Source organism: Lipotes vexillifer, unplaced genomic scaffold, assembly GCF_000442215.2.
Source record: "Lipotes vexillifer unplaced genomic scaffold, Lipotes_vexillifer_v1.1 scaffold611, whole genome shotgun sequence".
Classification (NCBI taxonomy): Eukaryota; Metazoa; Chordata; class Mammalia; order Artiodactyla; family Lipotidae; genus Lipotes; species Lipotes vexillifer.
In genome coordinates this window covers 2,294,327-2,307,494 of record NW_006785619.1, presented here as the reverse complement: position 1 = coordinate 2,307,494, position 13,168 = coordinate 2,294,327, and the positions used below count along the sequence as shown (strand labels likewise).

At 55.2% G+C, this 13,168-nt stretch overlaps 1 protein-coding gene across 1 annotated transcript in view; it reads left to right on the top strand.

The window, feature by feature from the left end:
* Window positions 1-9,090, top strand: part of STX8 (syntaxin 8) — a 256,727-nt gene extending 247,637 nt beyond the window's left edge. Inside the window, exon 9 of the mRNA XM_007457836.1 lies at window positions 8,915-9,090. Within this exon, the coding sequence (XP_007457898.1) occupies window positions 8,915-8,982 (68 nt within the window). The 3' untranslated portion in view covers window positions 8,983-9,090. The remainder of the gene's footprint in view (window positions 1-8,914) is intronic.
* The last annotated feature ends 4,078 nt before the right edge of the window (window positions 9,091-13,168 follow it).

Sequence of the window (13,168 nt, the reverse complement as noted above, 5' to 3'; positions counted from 1 at the left end):
CCTGCTGAGAACCGCGCTGCCTCTGGCCCCCAGATGTGTCTCTGCACTGCTTTCCTCTCCCCCGTCAGCTTCCTACTCTTCAGAGTTGCTTCTTGTCGAGTTTTTATATTTACACAAAGCAGGACCTCCTGTCCGCATTGAAACGGGGTGCCCACCCGGGGCCTGGGGGGGGAGGAGCGCTCCCCATGGGGCCTGGGTCCTCAGAGGACGGGGTGAGATGCCAGCGCCAGGAGGGTGCCTCTCCTGGCTGCCTCTCCCTCCCTTCCCACGTCACCTCAGCACAAATCCAGCCCAGGCACACTCAGGGGCACCAGGTTCATCCCTCCAAAAACTCATTTCGGAGAAGACCCCAGCTGTCACCCTCAGGAAGCTGGCACTTTCCAGAATGGAGGCAGTGTCGTCAGCACCCATGTGTGCCAGGCCCTTGGCCGGGGAACGTCACGTAACCCTCCCGCAGCCTGGGGACACGTGTGTCGGCCCTGTGGACGTGGAACACGGAGGCATCGAGCGGCCAGCTCGCACAGGCCAGCAAGGGGCCGGGCTGGGGTCGGCAAGTCCTCCCCGTGCCCGGCGCCGTGTGCGTAGGCTGTGACCTTGTCGAAAGGCAGAGACACAAACGCCGTCACAGACACATTCCGTTGGCGTGACATAAAGCCGCGGGGAAGTTAAGATCTGTGTAATTCCGGTTTTCTTTGTTTTCAGTCAGAACCAAAACACAGGCACATCCTAGGCATGTTCTTTGCCCTCTGATGTATTTCTCTGAGGGGTTGTGCCGTCACGGCTGGGTCGCAAGCCCTGGCTTTCCCCCTCTCGCGGCAGGACCTCCGAGGGCCCCCAGGTTGCTTCCTCCCACCATGATGCTCCATCCCAGCCGGTCCTGCGGCTCCTCCCGCCCTCACGGGCTCTCGTTCAGCCCTGGGCCCCGACTCTCTCACCCAGAGACTGGGGGGAATTGTTGTCCTACCAGCTCACTGCCCGATGGTGAGAATAATATTGGGATCTGAGCACTCTAAAACTTGCAGAGCACGTGTACCCTGTGGCAGAACGGGAGCTCTGACTTTTGTACTTCTTGCCATGCTGTCATTTTCACTGTCATTATCATCATTCGTGCCACGACAGCTAGAGTGCCCAGGTTCCCCGGCCCCCGAGTCTCGCTCTGCCCATCCCCCCGCATGGCAGGATGTTTCCCGATGTCGGGCACGTCTTTGGAGCTCCCTTGGGGCCCCTGCACACCGTCTAGGTCCCCCTTTGGGTATGCTTTCAGCGTCTCCCTCTGCTGCCGGCAACCCTGTCCTCAGCGCACACCCTTGCCCTGCCCTTCCTCCAAGGCCTTTCACATTTCACTTTCCCACGGCTTCTCTCGCCTGGTGCCCACAGCCAGTGTTTTCGCCCGGCACAGCCGCCCTTCCTGTGGCTAATAACCGACACGGATGCTGCCAGATACTCGCGTCCCACCTTTCCTGGATGCCCCCGTCATCGCCCCCGGGCCTCGGCCAAAATTGGGCTCGTTCTCAACTAAATGCCACCCAGGCATTCCCCTGTTTCTGCCCCTCTTCCTTCTCTTCTGGAACGAATGGCATTTTATTTCTGTCGTTAAGCCAGGAGGCCGGCTTGCTCATCTGACGCACGCAAGGCACCGGTCATGGGCCGTGGGTTGTACAAGGAGTCAAGATCACTGTGATGACAGCCGCCATTTATGGAGTGCCAGTTATGATCTAGAAGTTTTATATCCTTCATTTCATTGAATCCTTGCAGCAAGCTTAGGAAGTTGATATTTTTAGGCTTGTTCGACAGATGATGGACTGAACTCAGAGTTAAGGAACTTTCCTGACATTTCATAGCCAGAAGGTGGACATGTTTGAAGTCAGGTCTCCCTGAGTCCCCAGACCAGTGCCCCTTCCGCCACATCAGACCGCACGGTGCCTACTTTTGGAGATCCTGTGACCTAAGGAAAGAAGCGTGAATAAGTAAGATAAGAATTGAAAGATGGAGGCCAGTCATTGGAGAGCGGTGGCCTGGCTGTGAGCGCCTCTCTGACCCCAGGGAGGCGAGGTCTCTGTGGGTGAGGAAGTGGACTCCGCCCTGGGGTGGGGTGCGAAAGGGATGAGGGTGCAAGCAGAGGGGGCAGGAGGATGGGTGGAAGGTCCGTTGAGGGGATGGGGGAGCCCGCTGGAGCCGCAGAGGAAGGTTTACCCACCAGCAGAGAAAGGAGAGCCTGGCGGATTGGGTTGAGTGCCAGATAAGAAAAGAACCAGATTCAGCAAATCAGAGATGACTTTTGCCCAGTATTTTGATGAAAGCACAGTTTGGGGAAAATTCAAATGTGGAACTGTGGTGTGAGATAGATTCACGAGCAAGGAGAGAACAGAGGCTGGTCTCCGCACTGTGTCTGTGCAAACGCAGGCACCCAGCCCGGCCGAGTCGCCAGGTGGGCTGGAGGAAGGCGGCTCGTGCCCGCGCCCCGTGGCTGACTAGACGCAAACACAGCTCCCGAGTGGGCAGGTGTGGGCCGAGGGGTGAGCTCAAGGGGAACTGCCATTCTTCAGACCTTCAATTTGAAAGTCAGAATGTCAATATGTTCACCATCTCTGCACAGCCTCTACTCTTTTCTTAGCTTATTTGCCTAGTAACAGGATTAAAGGGAACATTTACATGAACTTTTGAAAGCCAATATTCCAGTTTTGTCTTTTCTTCTGCTATTCCCTCCCTCAACTCAGGAGCCTGCTGCAAAAAAATCTGTTTGATCAGTGAGAACCCACTGGTTAATACATAAGCAAATGTCACCTATTGATGGGCACAACTGGGTGAAAAAACAGCTCCAGGAGTCTTTCCTAAATGTCCTCTGTGGGTCTTTAGAGGCTGCGTGAGAGCTGTTTGTGGGCCCTGACCCTTCCAGTGTGAAGAACAAAGCAGACAATAGGAGAATATACAGTTTGGTTCCAAACAACCAACCACAGCTGGCAGCCAGTATGGCTTTCCTTGTGATGAGCAAAAGCCAGATAAAAAGGCTTCGATAAAATTGGCCTTTGTATCCCCCTCCATCCCCCCTCCTCGCCCCTCCCCCACTCCTCCCCCTCCATCTCCCACTTCTCTCCCTCCCTCCCTCCTCCTCCCCTCCTCACCCCCCCCATCAGTGAGCATTAGGAACCGTTACCCACGCTCCGCTGTGGCAGAGGTGTTGGCATCACAGCCTCCGTAATTTGCTGGTTTCCAGTGTTTCACTGGAAAAAAATATGGACCATGAATCCCGATGAACAATCTTCAGCAAACACAACACTGTCCCTGAGAGACCGTGTTTCACATCCTTTCCCCATTTGCAAAGGACTTTCTTACATCTTTTGGTAATTGCCATGAGCTGGACTTGTAAATGTTATAAGTGGTTGAGTAATACTCATCTGGTAAACTGACCAAAGGAAACGGACGTTTTTTTTCCACTCTTGGAACTCTGGCATCCCAGGCCTGCCCCTGAAAGGGGCACTTGGGGATTGCAAGGGAAAATCTGCCCTGCCAGGTGCCAGCAGGCCCCGCGCAGAGCTGAGTGACGTGTGCAGGAAGGCTGCCGGCGTCCGCAGCCTCGCCCGGCGTTTGTGGGCAAACAGCATTCATTGTTTCAGAAGTTGGTAGGTTCCCAGAAGTTCCACTGTCTTTCCTGGGTCTGAAATGTCCAACATTTCCTTAGCTGGGGGCGGTGGGGGGGGCGTGCGGAATGGATGACTAGACCCCCTGAGGTTTAAGCCCTACTCTGAGGCAAGAGAAAGAAGTTCTCTCTGTCACACATGACGGAATGCTTTTCCTGTTCTTCCCGTGGCCAGTGGCCATCGGTGGCTTGGTCTCCCTCGTCCTCTAAGCTGGAACCACCTTCCTGTATCTGAGGTGTTGGGGGCTCTTCCCTGCCTCTGTCTCTAAGGAATAGCAACCCCTCTGTGTTTTGCGTGGCGGTGGTGTGGTGGATTTTCTGATGATACCTTTTGGTGATACTTAAGTATTTGTAGATGAAACGTGTGGGAGTTGCTTCCAATAAATACACCAGGGACAGGGAGCGGGTGAGGGTGTAGTTGAAACCAGATCGGCCATGAACCGACCCCTGTTAAAGCTGAGTGCTGAGAGTTCATCACAGCTCCTTAGACTCTCCCGTCTACTCTTGTATTTGTTTCAATTTTCCTACTATAAAAAATTGCCCAAAGGAAGAAGGAAAGAAATGGGAAAAGGAAGAAAAAAGAGAAGAAACTCTTTATCTCAGTTTTCCAGACCAAAGACATCTGGGCCTCTCTCTCTCTCTCTCTCTCTCTCTCTCTCTCTCTCTCTCTCTCGCTCTCGCTCTCGCTCTCGCTCTCGCTCTCGCTCTCTCTCGCTCTCTCGCTCTCTCTCGCTCTCTCTCGCTCTCTCTCTCTCTCTCTCTCTCTCGCTCTCTCTCGCTCTCTCTCTCGCTCTCGCTCGCTCTCTCGCTCTCGCTCGCTCTCGCTCTCTCTCGCTCTCGCTCTCTCTCTCGCTCTCTCTCGCTCTCGCTCTCTCTCGCTCTCTCTCTCTCTCTCTCTCTCTCTCATAAACCCCATGCTGTGTCAGGAATCAGGATTCCCCCGCCCCGAGATGGGCCCCAGGGGTAAGAAAGGGTAAGAGCCTGGCCCCCGAGGGCTCCGTCCCATCTGGATTCCAATCCCAGCTCTTCCTCTCACCAGCTGTGGGGCATTAGGTAAGAGAGTTAATTTTCTAGAACTTCAGTTTCCTCATAAAAAAACAGACAAGAATTACCTGTTGCTGAGACTCGAGCAAGGCAACCTGGCCCGCTTTGAACAGTCCACCCACGCTGTGGCTCAGCTCTCCCTGGCTTTGAAAAGACCCTTGGTTTCTCTTTCTGAAGCATCCTTCAGAGGGGAGAGACTCCATTCAAGGAAGGTGCTAGAGCTGTGTTCACATTCCAGAAAAGCCCAAGTTCTACTCTTTGACCCAAAAGAATCCACAAGGCTGCAGCTGGCTTTGGCTTATCCCTGTCACCTGCCTCCTCAGAATGATTTTCTCAGTTGACCCTGGGCGCACCCCGGTTTACTTAAACCTGCTGGAAACCTCCTACCCAGAGGACCCCTGTTTGCTCTGAAAGGGCTTGAAATGTCAGTCTTATTTGTCGTTGATCTCAAAGTCCCACTTTTCATCTTTGGACAAGAAACCAAATTTATCACGTATTATCAAGTTACAGTCTCTGGTGTCAGCAGGTGAAGTGCGTTTCATTTTTCACAGGTCTCGTGGACCCCGTCGTACCTTTCCTGTGGCACCATTTGTAGAACTCACGGTTTCTGTGGTAGAATAATCAGCAGCTGAAAGAGGAATCACCGTATTGACGATGGTTCCGATAGGGCCTCCACCCTCTGCCCACGCTGCGCTGTGAACCGTCTCCGAAGTGCGGGAGCTTTTCGCCGTCCCCCTGGGGTCTCTGCAGGGTTTGGAATTGGGATTAACCATCTTTTGAAGTTTCTCTTGGACTCCTCAACGCATTTTCCTAGCTCCGCTCTCCCCGTTGCTTTACCTCTTCTGTGTCCTTCTCGTTGGTGCCTGATGTTCCTTCCAGATACTCAGTGCATTTATTCGTTTATAGCAAAAAGAATGTCTCGTGCCTCTTTCGTGTGCCAGGCCCTGCTCCAGGCACAGGGGACGTGGTGGTGAACACAGTCCCTGCCATAGACGCTCACGTGCCAGTGGCGGATGCAGATAATAACTGACTGAGGATCCAATTCGTGGTTGAAGAAGGGTCAGTGCAGAGACAGAAGGAACCCGGCCCATTGCAGGTCACGAAGGAGTTCCTGGAGGATGGGAAACTGATGCTGAGTTTTGGAGGATGAACAGGGATTAGACTGAGAGGGGCAGGAAAGACAGCATGGGTCCAGGCCGGGAGGCAGGAGGGTGCAGGGCACATTGGAAGAACCAAAGTCAGGATGGCCCGAGCACAGGACACCGTGTGGCTTCAGGGGTAGCAGGGGGCAGATGACACAGGGCCTTCAAATGCCATAAGGAGTGGGGATTTTAAGCCGTTGGACAGTTTTGAGCCAGGAAGCAGCCTGATCTGATTTCCATTCCAGCTCAATTGTGGGGAAAGGATTGGGTAAAGGGAGCGGCTGGTCAGTCCTTGCAGTGACCCAAGCAGGAGATGGTGGTGACTATGATGCCTGAGGCTGCTTCCATCGGACCGCAGGCTCCATGCGTAGAAACTCAAACCCGATGTATGGTTTCTCCTTCCCAGCCAGTTACCGCTCTTGATTTCGTTGTCCTGCTCTTCTCATAATCGCCCTGATTTGAAAATTCAGGGCCACTCATATGGGCCTCCCCTTGGGCCATCGCAGCCTCGGTCCAGAACGCGGGCCGTACAGGCAGCCTCTCAGCCCCACGCGCCGTCCCAGCCCCAATCCTGGCTGAGCGTCGGCAGCAGGACTTCTTCCTGAGCCACCACTCAGCCTGTCTTCTCCCCTTTCCTCAGAAACGCAGTCCTCCCGCTTGGCTTTAGGATAAGCCTGGGCTCCGGAGGGCCAGCAGTTGCCCCTGACGCTTCACCTCGGTCTGTCTGCTTCCCTCGTTTTCACTGTTTTTTAAGGGAAAAGGCTGCACAATATAAGCCTTTCCCCCAGCCAAGAAGCAGTGGGATTCCTGCCCAGGTGGAGCCTTTGGTCAGCCTGAAGATGTTTCTGGAGGCAGAAATGAATGAAAAGATGTGTTCTTCCGGCTCTGGCAAGAAGGTGGACTGAGAGAATGTTCATTCAACAGCCACGCACACCCCCACCGCCTTACTACAAGCATCTTGAAATGCTAGATGAAATATTACAACATCCCCTAGAGTGTTAACGGATGGCTGAATTTACAAGGAAGAAAGGAAATCCCAGATGAAAGAAATGGAGGGAGAGCCAGAGACCAGCACCTAAGTGAGGCCATCCATGGCCACAGTGACATAGAGCAGGGTCGGCAGATTCTGTGAAAGGCCAGCCAGTAAATGCGTTAGGCTTTGCAGACCCCAGACAGTGTGACACATCTCCTTTTTCTTTTTTGACAACCCGTTAAAAATACAAAAACCACTCTTAGCTCATGGGTTATATAAAGCAGGCCACAAGGGACTTCCCTGGTGGTGCAGTGGTTAAGAATCCGCCTGCCAATGCAGGGGACGTGGGTTTGAGCCCTGGTCCGGGAAGATCCCACATACCGCGGAGCCCGTGCGCCACAACTACTGAGGCTGCGTGCCACAACTACTGAAGCGTGCACGCCTAGAGCCCGTGCTCCGCAGCAAGAGAAGCCACTGCATATGAGAAGCCTGAGCACTGTGATGAAGAGTAGCCCCCGCTCGCTGCAACTAGAGAAGGCCCACGTGCAGCAACAAAGACCCAATGTAGCCCAAAATAAATATTTTTTAAAAAGAGGCACACTTGTGGCAAGGCTAGAGAAAAAAAATGGATGCACAAACAGGTGGTGTGAGAAATAAAAAGGACTGAGATACAGCATAGTGTTTAAATTATAGAATATAATGAACAATCTTATACCAGTACTTTTGGACACTCAGAAAAAATGGGCAATTTCCCAGAAAAATATGATTTAACAAAACTGACTCAGGAAGAAGGGGAAGCAGAATTCCCAACGTGGGGAGCTGTCCAAGTGTGGCGTGAGTGTCAAAAACACTCATTTATTCAACAATTGTGTATTAAGTCTCCACACCAGGCACTGTTGTAGAAAGCTGGCGATGCAGCAGTAAGTAAAATAATCAGAACTCCACACGCTATGTCCATTCTGTCCAGCAGAACTTTCTATGAAGATGGAGATGTTCTCTGTTGTCTCTGTCTGATAGGGTAGCCATTGGCCACATGTGGCTCTTAAGCTCTAGAAGCCTGACGTGGCCAGTGGTTATCTGGTAGCCAATAAGATCAATAACGTGTTAATGGCTTCCTAAAAGAGAATAAGCTGCTGAGCTCTGGGGACCCTGAGCTTTCCCGAAACAGCTCCTCAGTCTGAGGTGGGCAGTCCTGGTGGCCAAACAGCCACGTGACCCTCACTCCCCTGTTACTTGTAGAGCATTTTCACATGCTTCACCTCATCTCCTCACTCCCCTCTCGGGGCCTTCATTTAGCGAGTGCTTGCGCCGTCGTGGCCGGGCCCTGTGTCTGATATGCCACCACCGTGCTGGCTTCCGGGGTGTAGGAGGCACTCATCACCCACCAGGGAAGTCAGCGTGGAAGGCAGTGAGCACATCGGGCGAAGGGGCCGAGTCCTCCTGGGCCCTCCCTCTTCATCAGCGTTGCAGGGATGGGCGTGGTGAGTCCAGCCGCGTCAGCTGGGGGAGACGGGGCGGGCTTGGCGCGCAGAGCTGGACACAGGGAGCAGACTGGCCGGGAGGGCTGATGCGCTCCTTTGTGGTCCCCAGTCAAGAAGCTGAGGAAGTAAAACTAGAAAGTGTTAATATAAAAAAATTTAAAGAAAAAGTCTGTCTCTCAGAATTTTTTACAGAGGGGTGCCAAGTATCTTGGGCTCAAGAAGGAAAGCTAAAGTAGCCATGTGGATAGGGGAGAAAATGGATTCTAGAATCAGTATTTCTTCATAAACACCAAGCCCTTTGCTTCATCAAGGCCTCATCAATGCAAACAGAAAACGGGGCCGAGCTGCGCACAGAAGCCGGAGCGGGGGGCTGAGAGGGGAGGCCCCAGCAGGTCAGGAACATGGGCACTTTTCCGGCACAGCTCTCAAGGTGGTGAGATGGCAACTCTCTGGTGTCCCTGGAGCCCCTCCCTTCCGCAGCCTCCAGCCTGCAAAACCAGAGGCCGCTGACAGCCCCCCCACACTGGGACTCCCTGGAGAACTGCACCCACTGTCTCTCGGGAGATAATTCACGGGGTGGGTGACGCTCGTCTGGTGTGAGTCCTTATAGGGGGTCTTGTATGCTTCTGTTTTGCAGGGATGATAATGGTGATTCTGTTGCTGCTCGTGGCTATTGTGGTCGTTGCAGTCTGGCCTACTGACTAGTGGCCGTCCAGGGACCACCAGCCGGGACACCTGCCAGTGATGGAGTAAAGTTCAGCATCCTCTTGGTGCCTGAAAGCCACTCTCAATAAATTCCCCCAAAGCTCTGAACTCCTGACGTGCGTTGCTTCAGCAAAGGCAGATCGTGTGGCAGCTCCAGAGAGCTGCCGGGGTATTGGGCAGTGTGGCCCTTGTGGGTTCTGCCTTGGTCATTGGGCTGCTAGCCCAAGGTCCCTCAGTGGTCACTGCCCTGTGGCTGCTGATGGATTCCGGCCACCCCACAGCGTGCTGGGCACCCTGGGGGGACGATGCTGAATTCCTAGGCAGCTTGTGACCTCGAGTGTCTAGTCTGCTCGGGGAAGTCATGTGCCCATGTGGGAGACCAGTGAACAGACAAGGCCACGTGTGTCCAAGAGGGAGGAAGGAGTGACATGAGGAAGGAGAGACACGCAGGCACGTGTCTCTGGGCAACTGTCGCCCGCCCCACTGCCCAAGTCCCCCCCACAAGGCTCGCCACTCCTACTGGTGAAATAGCTCAGGAGTCTACTTTAGGAACTACCTTCAGACCTAGAAGCATGTTCTTGTTTCCTCCCTCGGTGTAGTAAACGCATCTTCCCCGGCTGAAACATCCCTACAAGCAGCCGGAATCAAGTCTGATGAATCTGATCAGGCAGGAAGGTACCGTTTAGGGTTCAGAGGAAGGTGTGATTGATTATGCAGGCAGGAGAACAGTACCTTTCACACGTGTGCACGTGCGTGATGGCAAGGGCAGACGCATGGGCTAGGCCTGCGAAGGGTGCCAGGCCCACGGGAGCGGCGGTGAGTCCGGGTTGGAAGGGGCAGAGGGCCAAGCTTCGTGCCATCCCTCCTGGCCAAGTGGAAGGCGGGCCGGGCCAGCGGGCCTTGCTTTGCCCTCCGTGGCTCCAGGGGAAAGAATTGGTGTTGGTGATGAAAAACTAGGGCAGTTTCCAAGCACAAGATTTCCCTGGAAGAGGAGAGATTGGGCAGCTGGGAGGGGAGTCCTGGGGGGTCTCCTGTGGATTTCCTAGAGACTGTGGGCGGCTGCTCTCCAGAAGCCATGACCTGATCCATCTCACCGCACCCTCCCTCCCCGGTGAGCCGAGATAGGCACCAGGAGGACCGCGCTGCAGCCTGGCGACCCGGAGACTCCAGCGCACAGGGAAGACCTGGCTCCAGACCCCAGGCCTCCATCAGGGGAGTCAAGGCTCTGTGCTCGGTCAGTTGTAAGTTGCCGCAAAGGCTGGGTGACCCTATTCCCAGCAGCTCCCCGCTAGAGGGGCCAGGTCACTACCAGGCCACCTGGGCAGCCCCGCTGCCACCTGGTGTGTGTGTGGCGGTGACACGCGTCACTCTTCCGGGAGGTGGTCTAGCCCTGGACTCCGCTCAGGGTCAGCTGGGACGGCGCTGCAGTCACAGTCACCCAGATCCGAACAACCTCGCTCCATCCCCAGCGTCGGTGCCTCCCTCCTGCTTCCGGTCCACGCAAGTCGGCTGGGGGCCCAGACCCGGGCTGCTGGGACAGCCACGCAGGCTGTGGCAGAAGAAAGGGGACTCTGGGAACGCTCTGCCCAGAAGGGAAGCCGTCGCCTCTGCTCGCAGCTCCCTGGCTGGACTCACCTGCCCTGCTCAGCGAGAGGAGCGGGAGGCACCCAGAGGCAGAGAGCCTGAACTAGGCAGTGCCGCCCGGTGACAGCCACGCCCCTCAACAGCAGTGCGAGCGCGAGCCAGATACCCTTCCGTGCCTCCGTTTCCTCCTCTAGAAAATGGAGAGAACACAGCTTCCTGCCTCGGGCTGACTGCGAGGGTCGGGTGAGCCAGCACGTGGCAGCACGGAGCACCCCGAGGGCCTCAGCTGACGGCGGGTTCTCCCTCTACCCCAAGCCTACAGCCGCCCCCCCCGCCCGGCCCAGGTGGCCTCCGCATCCAGGGCTCGAGGATCCTACCCCCTGCTTCCAACCCGGTGCCCGCTGACCTCCAGGGCTGCCAGCACGTGCAGAGCAGGCGAGGCCCTGGGAGCCGTGTTCAGACTGGCGGTGGCCCAGGGACGAGGGCAGGAGCGGGGCAGCCGTGAGCAGGAGACACGCTGTCGGGGGTCGGGACGGGGAAGCACAGGAGAGAACGGCGCGCGGAGGCAGGCTTGTGTCGGGAACCAAGACGCTGTGCTCCCGAAGGAGCCGGGCCGGGCCGGACGGGGGGCCAGGCGCCTCCGCACACTAAGGCGGCCTGGGAGGCACTTTCCGTGGGGGCAGGGCGGTTGCTAACGGATCCCCCAGTGGAAGATCAGGCATCCACAGAGCACATCGTTCAGTCTTGTGCCAAACCCCAAATCTGTATAAACAGCGTCTCCTTGGATCCCCCCACTTTGGGGCTCACGGGAGGGGGCACTGAAGGTCTGTTTGACTTTCTCACCTCCCCTTGCTCAGCATGGAGCCCCGGCAACTCGTGGGGGGTCTTTGAACCAGAGCCACGGCGGCCTGGCTCGGCCACACGGAAAGGCCTTTCCGAGCCCAACGCTCAGCCGATGTCGGCACACAGCGGCTTCTCTTCTTTTGACTGAGTGGGCTCTAGGCATGGCCCCGCCCTACCGAGCCGGGTGACCTGGACCAGTGACTTCACTTCTCTGGACCTGCAGGCAGGGGAGCGGGTAAGAAGCTGGTCGGGTGAGACCGTGAGGACCTGCCGTCCAGGCCTGGGGTGGTGCTGGGCAGGGAGGCTCCCCTTTTGGGGAGATACCCACCCGACTCTGAACTGAGGGGCAGCCCAAAATTGCCAAGGCATTCCGAGCGGCTGGGATGGGCCACTCGGGATCTGTTGTTGCATCAGGAGCCACCCTGGGGTCATGTGGCATTTTCCAGCTAGGTTTGGCCAGGCCTGGTTTCCCCCTTCAATGGCGTCAGGCCCAAGGTCCCAGGAGGCCGGCAGGGGTCTGGATCGGTGGTGTGAGCAGTTAGTTAGTGGTACCCCAAGCGTAGGGAAGAGAGGCATGACCCGTCACCTTGGGTGCGTTTTCGATGAAAGTAAACTTTATTAAAATAACGTCATAAGTACTGTTTAACTGAACTGATGATTAATTAGAAGCATTTAAAGTCTGGATACTATATAAAGAAATCCAGATACCTGGTTACGACGGGTACTTTTGTTCCACTGAAATGTCATTATAATTAATAACTGTAACCAAACCTTAGTTTTCATTAGCCCCAGGACACTCCGCTGCGCTCCCGGCAGAGCCCTGGACCCTCCTCGCATGGGGCTGCTGCAGGATTCCCGACTGTCCCTCTGCTCCAAGGACTGTCAGGTTCTCTCCTGACCAGTGCTCTGAGAACCACCAGCCGGCCTGTAGCCGGTACTCCTGCCTCTCCAGTTCCGGGCTTATACCGAGAGTTCTTTGTGTAGATTAGTGAAAGATCATCTTTTATCTAGTTGGGTTTTCTAGCCTAGCCCTGCTGAAGGTAAGTGCGGTTTTCCCCCCTTTATTTTGAAAAGTGGGCCAAGACTCGTCTTTCCTCTAATTGCTTCTTATGGCTTCAGAGTTCTCCCACCTCCATGCCAGTAACAGAAAGCATTCGCCTCTTTCCAGAAGTGACTTGCTGTCCTGTTGAGTCTCCAGTCTGATACAGTATTTGGATGGATTAACTTATTGCTTTATTTCTCACACTGGCTCTGTCCGTCCTTTTTTTTTTCTTTTTTTAAATAAATTTATTTTCATTTTTGGGTGCGTTGGGTCTTTGTTGCTGTGCACGGGCTTTCTCTAGCTGCGGCGAGCGGGGGCTACTCTTCTTTGCAGCTCACAGGCTTAGTTGCTCTGCGGCATGTGGGATCTTCCTGGACCAGGGCTCGAACCCCTGTCGCCTGTGCTGGCAGGCGGAGTCTTAACCACTGTGCCACCAGGGAAGTCCCTGTCCGTCCTTGCACGCCTAGTTTTTCTTGGCGTATTTCTTAAACGTCTTTATTTAGTCTCAAAAGAGTATAGACGGAGCTATCTGTTCAACAGAATCGGAAACCTAGGTGCGTCTCTGCCATGAGCCGGCAGCCCCCATCCCCAGGCGCTGTCTCGGGCCAGAGGGTAGGGATTTACGAATGCGGGAGCCTCCCCGAGGGCCAGCCGGACGCCGGGGAACTCTTCTCCAGCGGGGTGTCTGGATTTTTGACTGGACTCTGCTAGCCCCCG